Source organism: Vicugna pacos, chromosome 1, assembly GCF_048564905.1.
Source record: "Vicugna pacos chromosome 1, VicPac4, whole genome shotgun sequence".
In the NCBI taxonomy this organism is placed as follows: Eukaryota; Metazoa; Chordata; class Mammalia; order Artiodactyla; family Camelidae; genus Vicugna; species Vicugna pacos.
In genome coordinates, this window is record NC_132987.1 from 91,385,206 (window position 1) to 91,404,558 (window position 19,353).

The 19,353-nt window shown below is 33.0% G+C and overlaps 1 protein-coding gene across 10 annotated transcripts in view; it reads right to left on the minus strand.

The window, feature by feature from the left end:
* CADM2 (cell adhesion molecule 2) overlaps window positions 1-19,353 on the minus strand; it is a 489,482-nt gene that overhangs the window by 68,593 nt on the left and 401,536 nt on the right. For all 10 annotated transcript variants that reach the window (XM_072967458.1, XM_072967476.1, XM_072967472.1 and 7 more), the window contains one exon: window positions 13,100-13,278. In XM_072967458.1, coding sequence (XP_072823559.1) covers window positions 13,100-13,278 — 179 coding nt within the window. The remainder of the gene's footprint in view (window positions 1-13,099; window positions 13,279-19,353) is intronic.

Below are 19,353 nucleotides of genomic sequence, written 5' to 3' on the forward strand. Positions count from 1 at the left end.
TTAATTTACTCTGTTCATAAAGCCAGATAATCTTCAGTCATATTAATATTATAAGTAATTTTTTGAATATTACTAGTCAGTTCTAGAAGATTTTAATATATGCCTTACATGTTAACACCCTATTATTAAAGAGTATTTAGATGGACATTAAGATAACTATAAATAAAAAAGAAAAATTAATGGTAAGCAACTTATTAAAATTCAGAATGATACCTATCTAATAGATAGGTCAATCAATTAACTATATAATATTTCATCTCTGATTCTATAATACAAAGATGGGCTCAATATTTTTATTGTCATTTTCCTTGGAGAATGTGTTGATTTAATCAAATACTGTTGAATTTGCCTGACATAATAGCTAAAATAAGAAGTTCAGCATTTATAATTCACAAAAGAAATTAGCTGTATTATACAGCTTCTAGATGCTAAGGCATAAATAATGAAGTTAGTCATTGATACACTGTGTAGTGGATAAAAAGAGGTATTTTGAGAAGTGAACAAAGTGAAGATAATTAGATTGAATTTATTCTAGATTATAATTTAAATAATATAAATTATTTAGATATAATTTAAATTCAAACAAGAGAAATTGCAGTAAAATTCCTCAAAATCAAAATTTAAAACATATTTTAGTTAATAAGAAATTTGACTGCTATATAACAATTTTTTTCAAGTTGGTAAAAATTTTTATCACAATGTATATAAATACATTACACCAATTTCTCTGAAACTGTGATTATGTGTTTAACATCTTTCACTGGCAGACTAAGTCTTAGGTGACTACTTACCCACTGTATATTAAAATGGATAAGACGTGCTAAAATAGCTTCATGGTTTGAATAAGACATTAAAGTGAATTCATACAGGTCTATGATTCATTATCTAAAACTTTATAATTTTAGTGAAAACTATAGTAGCCATAGTAAAATCAGGGATTTCTTTTAAGGGAAAAATACGAGCATTTTTATTGATAAGAAACTGAGAAAAGTAAAGGTTCCAAGATGTGAAAATATTTGCTTATAGTTTTACCTACACATAAGGTTGAATTAGAATAAATTACAGTTTTCATTTTGCTTGTAACATATACAAAATGCCATTCTAATGTAAAAGGAAAATTCAGGAGTATTTCAGTAATGTCAGACAGAACCCCAAATCTAGTCAATTGCACAATTGCATAATAAATGCAGAGTCTAAGTAGGCTGCAAAAGTTATTCATGTGAATGAATGTTGCGTTACAAATATACGCAATGTAAATACTATGGGTTATTTCTGTAAGAATCTATTCACTTGCAGAAACACAATTTCAGCTCACACAACAAAGTCATTGAATCAGGAAACTAAAATTTTTGTTCAGGGACCATGGCTAAACTTTGTTTTGATAAATTCATCAGTCCACCCTCTCTCCTGCTTAAAACCCAGATGACTGTGATATGAACTCCAATCTGTACCCATCATTGTCTTGAGACATCTCAATGTTAAGGTTTTCTGGAAAAGCAGGGGCTAGAGTTCCCTAGAGCACATATGTCTAACTCCTTGTCTTTATTGCTTATAGTGCCAGGTTAACATAAACAAAAAAGCCAAAGCCCAGCACCCAAGACATCTGCCCTGACACAAACGTTTTCCCTAAGTTTTAGACTCAGCTCTTTCTGTTCTCTTTGCTGCCATGTTCTCAGAGCCACAACCTGATTCACAACAATAATTTTCCCTTTCTTGTCCATCTTTCAAGTCCAGTTTAAACATAATCTCACTTGTAAAGCAACCCCCAATTCTACACAGTTAACATCTTTCTTCCAAATGCTTTTAAGCACTGCGTACACACCTCTACACATGTTTATTATTTATCACCATGACATGGTATTTATGTCCCTATCTCTCCAATTAAACTATTAGCTCAATCTTTATAAATCAACATGTCTTTGTTTTTTAACATGTCATTTTGCCTTGGGACAAATTTACTCTGACCCAGTCTCTCAGTATTGTCTAGTCTCATCTTAGAATAGCCTTCCTTTTCTTGATGTACCTAGTAGAATGCTACTCTCAAGTTTCTGCCTGATTCCTGTCTGTTCTGGGAAGACTTGACCAAATAAATCCCAGGTGACTTCCCTTCCCTGAATCCTTTAGATGCATTCTGAGTTTATCTACGGCTTCCCTCATATTGTTAACAGTACCACTCCCCCGTGACGATGATGATTATATTCATGACACACTACTCTGAACATACCCAGATCTAAGTGCCTCTCACTAGCTCCACATCTCTCTTGCTCCCTACCTCAGTGGAGAAAACCTATCAAAATACATTGCAGCACTATGGTAACATTTTAAAATTTTATCTAATTTACATAAACAATTAACACACTTGACTATTCTAACTTATTAATAATAAAGCTCACAGCAAACAGAATACATATCAAACCTCTTCATGAAATTAATGGTTGAAAACTGGGAAGTTGTACCATTCACTTGGCACACAAGTCCATGATATATATATATATATATATTTTATTTTATTTTATTTTTTTCATGAACTAACAAGATGATAAAATAACAGAGAATAGACTCCATGGTATACTTCTGTGCTTCCTCAGGGTATCTAGCTCTACGCTTTGAATTTGACTGGTGTTTTATAAATAATACATCTTTTGGTGGTAACAGCAATGTTGTCAGTAGATTATGGTTTAATTTTTAATAACACGAACCAGTAATTGAGCCTTAGATATGGTAAACCTCTGCAAAAAACTGTCCCTCCCTCCTCCTTTTACATGTATGAAATAATTTTCAGGGATTCCTGATAACAGTCTTCAACTCTAAATGATTATTTAAAAAATAAAAATGAAGCACACTGAAGAATCTTATATTCTGAATGCAGACTTTCAGTATTATTAAAAGTGTTAGAGCTCTAAATCATAACTCCCAATTCAAAATAACAGAAAAAGGGCCCTTTTTCACATTCTAATGAAAGAATTCAAAAAATGCAACCGTATTTTGTTATTGGAGCTTATTAGAGCACAACAGATCCTGTATAACCTTGTCAAAATAAAATCAGTTCCAACAAGCGCTGTATACAATAAATTGAAGAGTGGTACAGCACCTTTTCCCCAATAACGAGCTTTTCAGGTTAAAGGTATGTTCTGTTCTCTACAAATGCAGTGTACAATAATTTCTAACTTGTCAACCTGTTTTGTTTTGTGGCAGCTTCTCTTTTTAAAAATGGCATTCTGGCCCATTCAGAATGGATTTTCAAAGCAAAATTAAGTCTAAAGAGTCCCAAAGCCCAAGTTGCTTATTTCTCTCCAAGGACCAGTATTCAATAGCAAGAAAAACTGCTACCATTTAGTCTGGACTCCATATGTCTACTTCCTTTCTGCTTCATATCACTTACTCCCCCAGGGGGGACCCAGGGTAATCAAGAGTGAATCCAAACCACGGATTATTAGTGGAGATACAGAAGGGTCAGAACTCAACGTGTACAAGAAGTATTAAGGCAAGAAGTGTCTTTTTGATAGAAGCTATTCATATTTCTTAATTTAAAAAAATAATAGGGCATCTTCAACCTTACTGATAATTGCACTGCCATAGGAAGCAATTGTAAGAGGAAAAGTTTACTGTATTTGCTTTTTTGCCTGAGCAGAGAAGAACGTTTATCTGTTCCCATTATGCTCAGCTACCTGTAGCAGCCTATTTGGATTATAGCATAAGAATGGATAACAGCACCAAGGCTCTTACTCAAATGACAACCACCAGGCTGACAAGGCCTCAGCTCGCCAGAGCATGCCTCCTCCTCCAGAGTCCTATGAGAACCTCGCCTGCTTCATAAAAAAGAGCCTTTTTAAAAATTAGATTTGAATGAATCCCTTTTCATTCCTCTGATAGCTTCCACTGGCTTCACATACTAAATGAAATCTTTATACAATATAAAAAAAAGCTGTTCTTGAAAAATGAAAAATGAAAAGTACTGCAATTTTAAACTGTAGGCGGTAACCAACAGTCCTATGTAATTACAAAAAAAGTTTATGAATAAAACCAGTCTGTTATTTGAAAACAAAAAAAAAAACTGTGTTTTTTTTTTCTTTTAAAATCCTCTTTTCCACTCCAAACTGACAATGTAAAGTGAAATTTAAAGTAGGAGAAAAACATGCCTTTGATGTAAGTGATTCTACATTATTTAGCTCCTCCTCCTTTCATTCTGGAAGCTCCTTCCTAAAAGTAATTTAACAAAAAGGAAATCAGATGATTTGATCAAATACTTTAACTTCTGTAAGGATTTCAGTTTCCTTTGGGAGACTATTATTGTCACTCTTTAAACGAAAACCTTAAATCAAAGATAAATATACACAAGAGGAAGTCTGATGAGTAGAAAAACACTGATTGAGAAATCTGGATGTTTGGATTTTTCATCTAGGTTCTGTGATTAAATAGATAAGAGACATTTTGCCTATAATTTAATCCCTATGTATCTATGCTTCTTCATCTAAAACACTGAGTTTAGACCTGGTCATTTATACAATCTTTTTGGACCAGCTTCTTTATCAGTGATGGATTACAGTTGATCTAAAAGCAAAACATCGTCACTTGAAGAAATTTGTAAATGTAAAAAAATTTACATAACTTCAGAAGATTCATACAGTCCCTAAAGGTGTTGGTTCAGATTTAAAAATGCAATAAAGTAAGCTTATATGGTAACTTATAACTGTAAATTATATATCTCTCCCAACTTCAAGATAATCTCATGTGCACTTGGAAAAAATTAATGGTAATATGAATGTGATAATAAGAAATGCTAATGTCAGTGAACTTTTTAGGAGACAAAAATCACTCTTCTCATCAAGCCACCCTTATTTAAATATGTCATGCTATGATTCAAACCTCTCTTAAACTTCCTCTGCTTGATCTTATTTTTTTCCAATGTTTATTTTCCGTTGTGCAAAATAGCTGCTTAACATACATGTTATATATTTATATTGTTATACAGACTTCTCATCAGGGAACTTAGACTTATTTCTCGCTTTAACTTGATTTCTCCTCATATTTAATACACAAATTCCATAAATGAGTAACACTGGGATATGGAATCCTGAACTGAATATCCTTAGGGCTTAACTAAGTTGTACTACTATCCTGTATTACAAACATGTATAAGTTGAAAAATGCTGCCACTAAATTGGAAGTTATTACACAGCATTAATTTTAGTGAATTCTAGTTTTCACATATATGTTTGTTGTCTGACAATTTTTAAATGTAGTAAGTGCATCCAGGTATAATATTTAACATTGTAATATAAAAGCTTATTTAATGAAAATTAAATGAGAATGTGGGAATGATTCAAAAAAATTATAAACTTGCTATTCCATAGCTTAACAAAACCAACGAGGGCTATCTACAGATACTTTTATGTATGCATATTAATAAATAGAGCCTCTTTGATGTACCATGGCAGATAATCCCTAATAAACACTAAGAATAATGTTAAGTAGAATTGTGAAGAAATACCTATTGAGTTCCACTTTCCATATTCCCACCTATCACCTGTATCCCTGGAGTTCAGAGTTCTCACAAAAAGCAAGATCTTTCTTAACCTTAGAAAAGATTATTTAATAAACTGACTCCCACATGGAATTTACTGTTACAAATTGATAACCTTCCCCAAATTATTTACTTTTAAAATATAGGTTCAACAAAGAAGCGAACATTTCGACAAAGTAATATGTTTCTAATTATGGAATTTCATATTCTCCTGGCTATGTCTCCTGGATTATTACAATTAGTGAGAGGACCATGAAACCTCTGTGAAATTGCATCATGGCAAAACATATGAGTGAATATGTTTCACTGGTATATTTTTACTAAAAAGCCCAGGCACAGTTGAGAGTATTTATTTATTTATTATAGGAACTACAGTGCATGGCCTACCACTTTATATATAGTAGCTACTCAAGAAAGATTTCCTGAAATAGTGAACTATTAGATAGTATAGCATTGGGATGTGAATTTTCAGGCCATGCCTCAAAGAAGTTTTATATATGCTGGGTTGGGTAAACTAGGGTAATAAGGATTTGGGTTTTATAGTAAGTGTGATGAAATGCCTTTGGATAAATTTAAATCAGGGAAGATATGAAGTAATATGTATTTAAAATATTTATATATTGCAACTGTGTGGAGAAGTGGAAGCAGGGAAGCCACTGGACAATGTTTTAATAGTCTAGGCTAGAGAAGATGGTGGAAAGAAGCAGTCATTCCGGGAAAACGGTTTTGGAAATAGTGTTGACAGAACTTACTGATGAATTGGAGAGAGAAGGGCAGAGTGGAATCAAGGATATTTCCCAGACTCCAGAATAAGCACGTGATGTTGCTACAATGTGTGTAAAAACTACATTGTAAGAAGCTACAGAGCAGGTTTTATATAAAATCTGGTTAAGCATGCCTTTGTTTCTAAAAAGGAATGCCAATATTTCCCCCCATGGACCACTGAATATTGCTTTAATTCTCTAATGAATGAATGCATATATACTTGGGTAGAAGAGCTTTGTGTATTTTGTAAAATCATAATCTAACCTTTTTAGCACATAAAAAAATTCAGAAAATCTAAGTGCCATGCGCATAATCCTTATGTTTCATTTATCTTTCTGTAATTGATAGAAAAGATCATATATAAATAGTGCAAGAAAAAATATTTTAAATGTTGGACTTGCTGGATGATAAGAGTCTTTCTGCCCTTCAGGCAGGAATGAGGGTTTTCCTCATGGACATTTCAGTTAGTGGTCCATCTAGGTAGGATAGAAACATTTATTTCTGAGTGGTATCTGAATTTTTGCCTTGAAAGTTGAAACTGTATCCACTTTATGCTCGTCTTAGAGAAATGAAATGAAATTAAGTGTCAACTCCATGTCCAGTATGTCTGCACACATCCCCTTTCAAAATATTTTATAATGAAAGCAGTGCTCCTGTCTTCAGTATTTGATCCCATCCCACTTCCCTCTGCAGAGTTCAACAGCATATTCATCCAGTCAGAGGTACGCCTTTCCTGCAGGCATCACAGCTCTCCCTGCTTATTCATGTCCAGAAATGCTCTATTTTATCTCTGCGATTAAAGAAAGTACTGTTTTAAGACTCATCTAACTAGTGTACTGTCTGGAAACTCTCAACCAGAGATGAGAGCAGCAACCACAGGGCTCTTCCCTTAGTGTGATGTTTGTTGTTCCATATGGATATTTTTTCTGTCCTTTTCTTCCTACACCGTATATTTTTCTATCTCTGCTTCTAAAGAGAGCATCTCCAAAGGAAAAATGCTCATTATGAGCACACAGAATTAATTTACCAACTGGTAGATCTGTTTCTATGTGAGGAAACAGATTTTAGCTGAATCTCTTTTTAATGTTTGCTAGGCTGTACATCTGTCCGTAATCCAGGTTTCTCTTTCCCACCTCCCACCCACTCATCTGAGCTCCACGATTCACTCTCTTACCTCCATCCTGATCTGTATCACCTTTCCTAACAGTACAACTAAGCAAAAAAAGAAATTCATGTAGAGTCTCAATGTTTCTAAATGTTTCATTGCTGGGCAATTGTTATAGTAAATGTAGGTGTGATTGCCAACCTTTTAGTCTAGCTACACATTTACTGTGAAGCACAGAAGTACATTTTTCATTTTAATTGATGAGAGTTCTCATTAGCTTTCAAATCACTGATAACCATAAGATGAGTATGTAAACTAGATACTCTGAGACTAGGATAATATGTATCATAATCATATTTTCTTAGTTCCAGAGTAAGACAAATTTAAAAACCAATTTAGGATATTATTTTATGATATTCCTCATCTGCTTCATAACTATTATGGCATTCACTTGTATTTATATTGATTATTTTGTTAACTTTAGGGTCCGTACTAATAACCATAAAGCAACTGAATTTGTATATTGCACATTAGTTAAATATTTGAAAGAAATAAGAGATGGTTTAGAAATGTTTGTTAAAGTGAAAGAAAGGCTACCTTCTATGACTCAGTTTGCTTCTCTCCCATGGTAAGCAAATCAACTGAAAGAGAGAATCAGTACCTGGGATGGAAAGTGAATCTGCCTTTACCTATAGTGTCTGAAAGAGACAGATGTCTAAATGAATGCACCACAGAGCTGGGAAGGTTGGTTTGATGCAGCAGTCTGTAACATCCTGCTGTAGAACTTTCTGTCTCTGTTTATTGTTGACATTTATTATCAACAATAAAAGCAGAGTGAAATGAAAGTAGCAGTTGTATCGATTTTTTTAAGCTGGAAAGGCATATTTAATAACTTGATACCTTTAACTAAACTGGAGTCTCTCTTACTATAAAAATTAAAAACCTGAAACACCCTTTTTATAATTGTTCTTTACTAGCTAACAATAAAATGGCATGGATCCTATTCCATACATGTGTTATTTCTGAGGTAAATTATCCTGGTAACAAACAAATAAAAAGCAATATCACATTTTTCATCAGTATTCATTTCAATGGATACATGAACAAATCAAGCCAACCATGACTGTCAAGTGGTATTTTAGGGATACAAAGTCAGCAACTGTCAGTAAACTGACTGGCATTGCATGAACTTGTTTTTTATCCTATTTTACTTTCTACTATGATAATAATACTACTTATAGAGAATTTTACTTGTTTTTGTATGGTTATAATGATGAACTTTGCTAGGAAAGCAGAATATGTACATATAAAGTGAAAATGTGGAAGAAGTGCACAGTAGATAATTTTATTCAAAATAAGAATAGCAAGATTTAAAATAATGAAGTAATGAATTGTTGTAAAATCTTATTTACATAAGTTGAAAAACTATGAAGTAATGGAATAAAAGCAGTGGCAAAACAGTTACAAATTTCATGGAAGGGTTACTATGTTAATAGGAAAAGTAAATTTGAAGAGTGATGGAGGAGTATCTTGAAAAACTTTCTGGAATAGTGCGTCTGAACTCTGCCATGACTGTCTGAGACAAGCCTGAGGTGGGTGCTAAGTGCAGTGGGTTTTCTTATGATCTGGACCTGCTGTTAGTGTAGAAGAAAAAATAAGTTATTATTATTATTATGTTTTTACTTGTATTACTGTATTTCTTCTTGAATCCTGGGGGGGGGGGATTTTGAGACTTGAGATGATACTAAAGAGTTCCAGCATCTCTGTTCATCTTCCATCTGTATTTTGAGGCAAGGCTGTGAATTTCTCCAGCATGAGTACAAAGGGAGGTAAAAGCCATCGGGATAGTTGAGGAGGAAGAAGTTTAGGAGTTGAGGGGATGTAATAATTTGGTTTTTCCCTCTTTATAGATATTCTTTCAAAATTTCCCACATACTATATGCTTCTGATGCTTTCAAAATAATATTTTTTAATCCACATAAACATAAAATCTTGAATTATTTCAAACCACAAAATAAGATTAGTCTCAAGTCATCTGTGACTCTCTGAAGCAATTTCTTGTGTGATAAATAGGTATCTTCTATGATTTCTATACTAAAAGATGCAAATATGGCAAATATGGGTAGTCTTTCTTTGGGGAGAAGGTATATTACCCAAACTCTCTGAACTAGATGTTTCATCAGAGAAACAAGAGTGATTATAACTTTTACTATGTTCTCTCTGTATTGCTAATTTGCTACACTGTTGAATTTTTAAGAGTTTATCTATTGCTTAATTAACAAGAATTTAGAATTTTCTCATTCTTCAATAGGAATAACCTAATTTACGATCTGGGTACCATTCAGGAAAGACTATGGGTAGTAAATTGTATGCAACTCTTAGCTAAATATTATACCAGAGCACTGGACTGAGACTGCCTTAGATATCGTAAGACTACTAGTAATATTATAATAATGATACTCTGACTTATTGCATGTCTGTGTACCTGGCACTGGTGGGTGCTTCCATTTACAATGTGTGCCATTTGTTTATGAATAATCTAGCAGTACTGGTTTATTTTAATTTTTTTTAATTCCAGACACTTGGACCATGTTGTCACAAAATCTGAACATCTACATCATTGTATACCCATCTTCTCATAACTATTCTATTTTTATATTACAATTACTCAAATGCTTATCTTCCATGTTTAAACTTCTTGAGTGCTAATCATCTTTGCTCCTACAGTGCCTTTGCACTCCATGAATAAGTGTTAAATATTTATTTGGTGAATGAATATTTCTCTTGACCTGAGTTCTCCAAAAAGTAAAAGCAGCAATGGAACAGCATATTTCAAAACCACTAATATGGAAGTAATTAGCATTTTAGATAAATAAATAAATAGCAAATACTAATAACAGCATGCAAATAACTTCAATATTTTTATACAGAAACAAAAAAACAAAAAGCTACTGTGCTGACAGGAATTCATAGCGTAACTATGGCTACCAATTTAGCAGATTAATTTTTCCATTGCTGAACTTGTTAATGAAAAATGAGCTTCTTTCCTAACAGACTCTCCACAGTGCAAATATTTCAAAAGTATAATGCTTTATCTTAGGGGCAGTTGTATGCTGAGTTTTGTTAGGCCTTTCATTGAAGGGGAGTTTCAGACTAGCAGTTTCAAATTACCGTCTGTGGTTCTAAGGCTGAAATTTGCAAAGGTGTAATTAGGAGGGGGGAAAAAACCCTCCAGTGTCCATAACACAGAATGTCAGTGCTGTTAACAATTAAATGTGATAACATTTAAATAATGCACTTTCATTGACACCCAAAGAATAAAATCTAACCATTAGGATGCCATCTAGATAACAGATGATTTCACAGCAAAGTGCTCAGACCTCCATCAAGTTAAGAATCAATAGAACCTAGGTAACTGTGGTGGAGTCAAAGACACAGTCTCAGCTCATGAAAGGCCCTTCTGTGCTGGAGCTATATTAAATCATCACAGCTAATGTAAAATCAAACTTGGTGTACAAGATAAAAGGGTAAAGTTCTCACAAATGACCACTTATCACTCCATTCTGAAATGCATACAGCATTCATTATAGATAGAAATTCCACTCAAATTTCATCATTTAGTCAGGTTTTGAAACAGCCAAACCATTAACAGAAGAGGACCTTTTTATGTTTATACAGCCAGTGACTAATGAAACATTATACCCTGTGTGTAAAGGTTGGGGGGACCCTTTATTTTGTAATGAACCCAATTGGAGCCCTTTTTAAACACAGTGTAATATTGTTTCACTGTTTCATCGAGCCTCTCATTACTTGTGTCAATAATCCTAGGTAAACCACTATTGAGCTTCACAGCATTTATCTAGCAGCAGGAATAGCATTAATCTATGGGGTGCTTTTGATGAATTGTAGTTCAAAAAGCAAAGCCAAAAATGACTTCTTACAAAGTGCTTAGAGAAGTATTTATTAGAAATATGTCAACTGCCAATGACCTAAAGGTAGCTTGGCTATTTAGGAAACCATGCTGTTGGCTAGCTTGCAAACACTGGGAGAACATATTAATTTTCCCCACTTGAATTACTTAAAAAAAAAAAGAATGACATACTTTTCACCTAAGTATATTATTTTTTCTGTCACTTCCCTTCTAATTCTCTATATTTTTATGTCATATTGCTTTCGACACAAACTGACATGCTAATACAATGTGCCCTCAGGTTCCCCCAAACTGGGAGACGCACTTAGAAAGCTGAGCGTGAATCAGACTTCACTTATGTGACTGTAGGATCTAAACAACCAGGTCAGCATGAACTGAAAGCTATTCCTAGATCCTGCTCTAAGGATCTAACTTATATCTTGACACACTCAGTGGTTGTTATATTTCCTCTAGCAGGGAGCCTGGCAGAGTGTGTCTACAGGGGGTTACTGCATTTAATTCCAATTTATCAGTCTAATTTGATTTAGGCTGATCTTTCCCAAAAGTTGGAATTTGCACAATTCATAAGATGTTAGAAACGACTTTCTCAGCCTACTATCTTCAAGATGCTCAAATGTAGACAGTAATATTCACTGCAAGCGTTCATTTGCCTTCAATGACTGAGTGTTAAGAGCTGAGAGATGGTATACACTAAAGCAGTTTGGTATATTTATATGTATATTTTTTCCCTAAAAGTAAATCTCTTATCCCCAAAATTCCTTTTTGGAAAGGTATAGAATTAACCTAAGTTTCTTACAGTATTTTATACTAAGATTCAGAGGAGAGATGTCAAATAAATATACTTCATAATTTCTAAGATCCACTGGATTTATTACAGCATTGCATAATTTTCACACAATATTCATTCAAATGCTGTAATATTGTGTAGAACACATTAGTCTTAGAAAAGGATTTCTTGGTGGTGAAACACATAAGAAAAATTTTACAATCTCTAATGAATTTTTCTCTTGGAGATTCACATTGTATCGTGTAAATAAACTCTGAGAAGTCCTGCAATAAAGAAATCTGACTAGTTTTGTTTATTGTGATATTTACCAAGCTTATAAATGTTCAGCAAAATCTAACAATACGTTAAAGCTACCTCGTGAACAACCTGTCATGGCTTTTGGAGGCTGGGAAAAACAGAGGTTCTCTTAACTTGGGTACTGGTATCTCTTTTTGTCATTTTGTTATATTTACTCAAATTGTGAGATTAATGTAGAGGAGGAAAAATGTCTTTTGGGCTTTTCAAATTATTGTTCATAAGAACTGAATGCAGTTATCATTAATAATGTATACCTGTCTTGCTAATCTCAATAACATGCTATCACTCGTTGTGAAACTAGTAATAGTGATTATAAGATGTATGTTTATAATACTACCAAAAATTAATATAAGGGAAATACAGTTTTCATGATTCTGATTTATAACTAGGCTTTATTTGTAAAATGTAAAGAAAACCATTAATATGATTTACTATTCACCAAATATTATGTATTATAATGAAAATATTTCACAAAAATAATTCTTATTTCTAGCTGTATCTTATTTTATTAGTTTGACATAGAACATATTAACTGTGAATCTTGGAGATATTTACACTTACAAGAAGTGGTTCTGAAAGAAAAAGAAAACCTGCTTAAATCTGTTTATTATTCTAAAGATTGTGATAAATTTAAGCAGTTTTTCAGGTCATTTATTCTTCCACCTACAATAATGTAAAAAAAGTACTCACCGTGTACAATGAGAACGTACTCTGCGCTGCTTTGGCCAATGGTGTTTGTGGCTTCACATCGATATGTACCATTATCCGTTTTGTTGAGGAAAAGAATGTTTAGCTCCCTACCGCTCACAACCATTCGGTCAGGATCCGGTAATTCTCCACCATCCTTCGTCCACAAAACAGGTTCTGGCCTATTGGATTTAAACATATGTACAGACAAAAAGTATATGAAACATTACATATTCTGTGAATTAAGTAAATCAAGCAATTTATAAATATCTAACACCCATTTTGTGGATAACCATGTAGTAACATCCATAAGGTACCCAAAAAAACCGTAATGTACTCACTCAGAAGACTTGAAGGTATAGCAAATATAATTTAATACTATTCTCCTTAACTAAGCAGACATGTATTAAGGAACTGATTTTCTAAGTCATTACAGCAGTCACTGATACACAGCAGGTCCTGTGCCCCAGATTCTGTGCCTAAATGGCTCATACTTGCTGGTCTCTGGAGGTCTGCCTTTGGGTTATTGGAGCAGCCTTGCACAGAGATACCTGGAATTAAACCTTTGTACCTGGCGTCACCAATGTGGCACAGCTTTGCCTGAAACCACTTAAACCTTTCCCTCTTACATTTCCTGCTTTCTCTTTCCCCTGCAGGTGTTTTTGTTTCCCCCTGAAAGTTCTGTCCTTTTTCCCACAGTTTTATTGGGATACAATTGACACATAACACTAAAGTTACATAACATTATTTTCAAAAAGCTTTACTTCTTCTTTTTTCTTTTTTACTTATTTGTTTTATTTTGGTGAACACATTGAACTTATGAACTTTTGTTCTTGTGAATGTAATTAGAACATAGGTCTTGATAAGTGGTGCCTAAGACCATGACAGCTTTTCTAAGGTGAAGAATATATATCTTTCTGACAAAATTTTGTAAAATAGATAAAAGTTGTGAAACAAATAATTGTAAGTATTGTAAATCATGTCAAAAAAAAAAAAAGCAGGTCGGCAATATGATGAAAGAACTGTTTAGTTTTTTAGTGAAAATTTGTTATAAAAAATACTGGAATAGTACAATAATTTATATCATCCAATTACATAGACAATTAATTCTTATAGTATTTTTAATAAAGTCAAACCATTAATACTTCTCAACTTTCTTCAAATATTCCACATGAACTTGTTATTTGAGTTTCCTAATTCTTATTTTAAAACTGATAGCCTGGATAATCTTGTACCATGCACATTTTTAAAATCCTTTGAAGAAAAAAACTGGTACGAAAAATTATGATTCACTGCATATAACTGAAATATTAAAAGTTGTGTCATTTCTACAAAGCCACATAAGGCTGACATTAAAATAAGTTATATTACCAATAATTTGAATTTTAGAAGATTCACTCTTAAAATACTGCTCAAAAGGGATTTTTAATTATAATGAGTCAATACTTTCTTGATATAGAAGTCAGAATTTTTAAACACACACAGATAAGATTATACACATAATTGTACACAATCCCATATATAAAATTTTACCTCCTGAATCTAAACTGTCATAATTTATCCTCTGTGAGTGTTCATAAGCTTTCAGTCATATCTTAAAGCATATAGCTGTATAAATATGTAATTAAATTTAGATATATATTTTAAATTGTGTGTATAGAAATAAACTTATACATCTAGAAAAAAATTATTTGAGTTGCCAGTTTGTATGTATAAAAACAACTTTTATCCCCCCCAAAATAATTATCTCTTTTAGGAAATAATGAAAAACACTTGCAAAAATGGTTAACAGGAGATTAATGCAGAAGTCACTGCTGACACTGAACACTGTAGAATTCTTGATCCTATCCTGTCTGATAAATCTTCATGGTGATAAAAAAAGGTAGCACCACAAGATGCAATTTTAGCAAAATGGAGGTTAAAATTCATGCATCGATTAAAAGCAACATACACATATTCCAATTAAGTTCATGCATCGATTAAAAATAACATGCACATATTCCAATTAGAACTTAAAATGTTCAAGCTTCTTAATATTACCATAAAAATATTAAGTGGTTTAGCAAGTCTTGATACAATTTGTGTTTCATCTTAATAAAGAGGGCCCCTAGGCTTTCTCTAATTGGAACCCAGAAGTGATTGAGTTTCTTACTGCAAATGAATAAAAATCTTTCCTGCTGTTCAGGCAACCAAAGAAGATCATTTAAAAGGTGGTTCCAGTCTACAGTTTCTATGTGATAAGGCTGAAAAAGAGTAGGAGCCAGACATCAGGAGTAACAGGACAGAGACACAGCATCAAACATGTAAAACGCTGTATAGCTCCACAGCAAGAATATCAAGACAGTCAGTCCACAGTGGCCCCTATAAAAGCCCAAATAACTGAAAGTTGGAAATCTTCCATATGAGACGAAATTTAATTTATGTTCCTGTCTACCAAACCTATAAGTCCATAAACATGTTTTATTTTCTTATGCACCTGCAGATATTTGTGTAGCAGTTTCTTCCTAGGGCAGCAGAAAATGACAAGTAAATACAAGTGAAAAAAGAAACCAAATATGCTTGTACATTTATTCTCTTGTATTTGAAGGTCTTGGTGAAGTTGTTTTTATCTTAGCAGACTTTAACAAAAACTTTTATCAAGTCAGTGTTTTGTTTGTAGATGTCTAACAGAATCTCTGATATCTTTAAAAACTCCTTATTTATAAATTAGTGTTAGAAGGAACTGCACAACTCTCTCAGACCACCAGCTTAATTAATATTTGAACTAGATACAAACATGATTACTAATATCCACTGAAACTCTTTTAGTTAGTCACTGGGGCATTTATTCTGTGAAATTATGCCACAGTAATAATTCCTCTAATTCTCCCAGCTGTATATGGAATCATTCCCTCCCTAGGTATTGATGAGAGTATCTATTGATAAGAATATTGATGAGCTTTGCCTTCATAGCTCCCATTCTCCCTTTCAGGCTCATGCTTGAGAAGAAAAAGAATAAGAAGTTCAGTTATAGAAACATCAGTCCCACAATATAAGTCTCCTAAGGAAAGAGTTCTCCTAGTATCCTCACAAAAGTGGACAGGAGAAAAAGGTTTCCCAAATTTTGGAATGGATATACTCTCTGGTATCCTCCTTCTCCCAACTGGCTATATCCTCCTTGAATTCTGCAGTGTCATTTCCTTCATAAACACAGGGCATGTTGGGTTCTAATACTAAAGCTAATCTTAAGAAAATTAACTTACTTTTTCTAGATGAAAGAAAAAAAATAAGTCACTGTAATAGCATTCAAGTAAACATCTCATTCTGGCTCAAAGGAAAAAGAAGGAAACTTACAATTACATATATCTTACATTTCCTTTAATATAAGACAAAGCATGAACTTATAATTAATAACTCAGTGCCTTATGAACTTGTATCACACATGAAGATGACTACTGTCTTTATATCAGGTTAGAAATTCCACAGGTGGCAGTAGATGTGATTGAAGCTTTAATACTCAGAAGATTTTTTTTTAAAGCCTATTTCTCCCCAATTTCTTGCGATATTTTCACTCTAAAGCAAAAGAAGGTGGTAGGAGTTATGTAAACATCTTAATTTCTTTTTCTGCTTTAAGCAGAAGCTGTTAAGTCAAGAAATTATACTGCAGAGTTTGTATATAAAACCTCACTGTTTATGCTATCAATTTTTTAGAGAAACAGAGGGAGAGAAATTAAATGCAAATTAATTGACAAGTGGGTTTGAAATTTGGTTCAAGTAAAGAATTTTAAATTTATTGCGTTCCCAGAGGAAGGATTCTGAGAGAGTCCAGCCTAGGCAGTCTCTATTGGGTGGGGGAGACTGCATCCATAAACCACAGCCCAAACTTTGTCAACCAAGTGGGAAGAATTAAAAAAAAGAAAAAGAAAAATTAGAAGCTGGGGTTGCTTGCTTTATCAAAATTTAAAATATTAATACAAAGGAAGTTCAAGGAGTAGTCTTTCTTAGAGCTGTGAAACCAATTCAAAATTTGATTTTGTAATGAGTCTCTGTTGGAAGCAAAGGATATGGTGGCAAAACAGAAAGAAATGGAAAGGGATTACTTGTGTAGCTATTTATTATGTTGAACATTTCAAATTTAAAGATATGCGAAGGGTTATTTTGTTACTGAGGATCAAATGAGATGTTTCTGGACATAGTTTGTAAGTAACATTCTATATATGTTCAAAGGCATATTCTTAATTATTGTAAAAATATTGATCTAGGCCCTTGGAGAATATATCAAGCTGTGATTTTTCCTCAGATTTGATTATTATGCAACTTAATTGTAATGAAATTTGTTTTCCTTTCATTCCTGATATTGATTTTGTACTTTTCATGGAAGCAATTCTTAAAACATCAAATAACTTTTACTATTAGCCAAGTTAACATTAAATGTTTTACTTATCACAATTGAGGTTCATTTTAAAACATAATCAATGAAACATTTATGTATCTGTCTTTACAGATACAGCAGTGTTCAAGGGAAAACAAGACTTCAGAAACGTTTATAGTAAAGTAATCTTCAATGAGTCTCGATGGGTTTAATTACCAGAAAATGTTGTACTCTTACACTTACGTCTTAAGACAGATAAGAGATCAATTAACATTGTTGCTGTTGTTAATTAATGTATGCCTGTATATTCTTGGCTAGGTACTTTGTAAGTTTATACAGTTGTTATCTAATAATTATCTATACACAAATCAGTGCAAGTTTTTGAACCAGGAATGATGAGGCATATAAGGAAAATAAAATAAATATCTGTTCTCTGTGATACTACATTTTAGTAGTTTATGTTATATATATATAATATATATATAAAATCAAATATAATATTTACTAGGACATGGTAAGTGACATAAATGAGTTACAAAACATCACGAAGATTCATCATATCTATACTAGGGGCACTACACAGGCCTTACAGAAGATATAACAATTGATTCGTGTCTTTAATTATGGCAGGATTTTGAGGGGCAGAAATGGAAGATGCCAACTCAAGAGCCAGAACCTTGGTTAGGAATCCTACCTTTCAGAGGCCATACTGTTGAATAGATGAATTCAAATACGGTGAATGCCAGGAAAGAATATGGAGTTAATAAGTAATATTGTTAGGTCTAAGATAACAAACTAATAAAGGGCAAAGTTAAAAGCACTTGATATGATAACTCAGTTAAGAGTAATAAAATCAAAAGCCAAGATGTAAGTTGATATTAAGGAACACAACCAAAATGTTCATAAGAATCTCAGTCCAAGACAATATTTATAGGACAAAAAGGTGAACATGAAAAAGAATTATTTTAGTGTTAGGCCAAAAGACTGATGATACCATTAACAGGAATACAGAATGAATGTGGTAGTAAAATCCTGGTCATAAAGAGGAGGATGAACAAAAGCAAATAAATGAAAAAAATTGGAATAGAGATGTCTGGGGATAAAGCACAAACCTGTACATTTAAACCTGTACATTTTTTAGCAACGCACTCAACCCTGGCCTTGAGTATCAGGTGAGTAATTTCAGACTTTTGTGAATAATGGAAATATTTTGCTAAGGCTTTTGAGAAGTAAATAAACCTTATCAGAGTCTCCCTTAAGAATACCAATTGGACTTATCTGAAAAACAAAAATTCAATGAAGAGACCATATATAGAGAGATCTGAAGAGAGAAAAAGTTTTACATGAAATTGGAGTGATAAGAAAGGAAAGCACAGAATAACAGAAGATACTTGAAAAGCTCTTGGGAAAGGAGACACAACTTTTTGGAGCCAGAAAATGTATGGTGCTAATAAAAAGAGAGGAGGAACCCTCTTTATGGCGTCTAGTCTGTTTCATAAGAACATTCTTAGTCCTAAATAGGAAAAAAATTACAATGCAAGACCAACCAACCAATCAACCGAACGACAAACACAACATAAACCAGGTTGGAAACAAGCTGAGAAACAGAGGAAAGGAAAACTTAATGATTTCAGTTTGAGGAATACCAAATTCAAGTGCCAGAAGAAAATCAAGAAATACATCTCTACCCAACAATAAGGAAATGAGAAATCAGAGCAGAAGGCAGGACTGGAATTCTTTTTACAGAGAGATCGGAGCCAAGCAATGGTCCAAAAATAAGAGAAAAAACAAAAGAGCAAATTACCAAACATCATGGAATACTCTTTCTTAGGTGATGAGGATAGAAAGATGATATAGTTCAATATGTCTTAGAGAAGTCAAAAGAAATTAACATTATCAGAAAAGA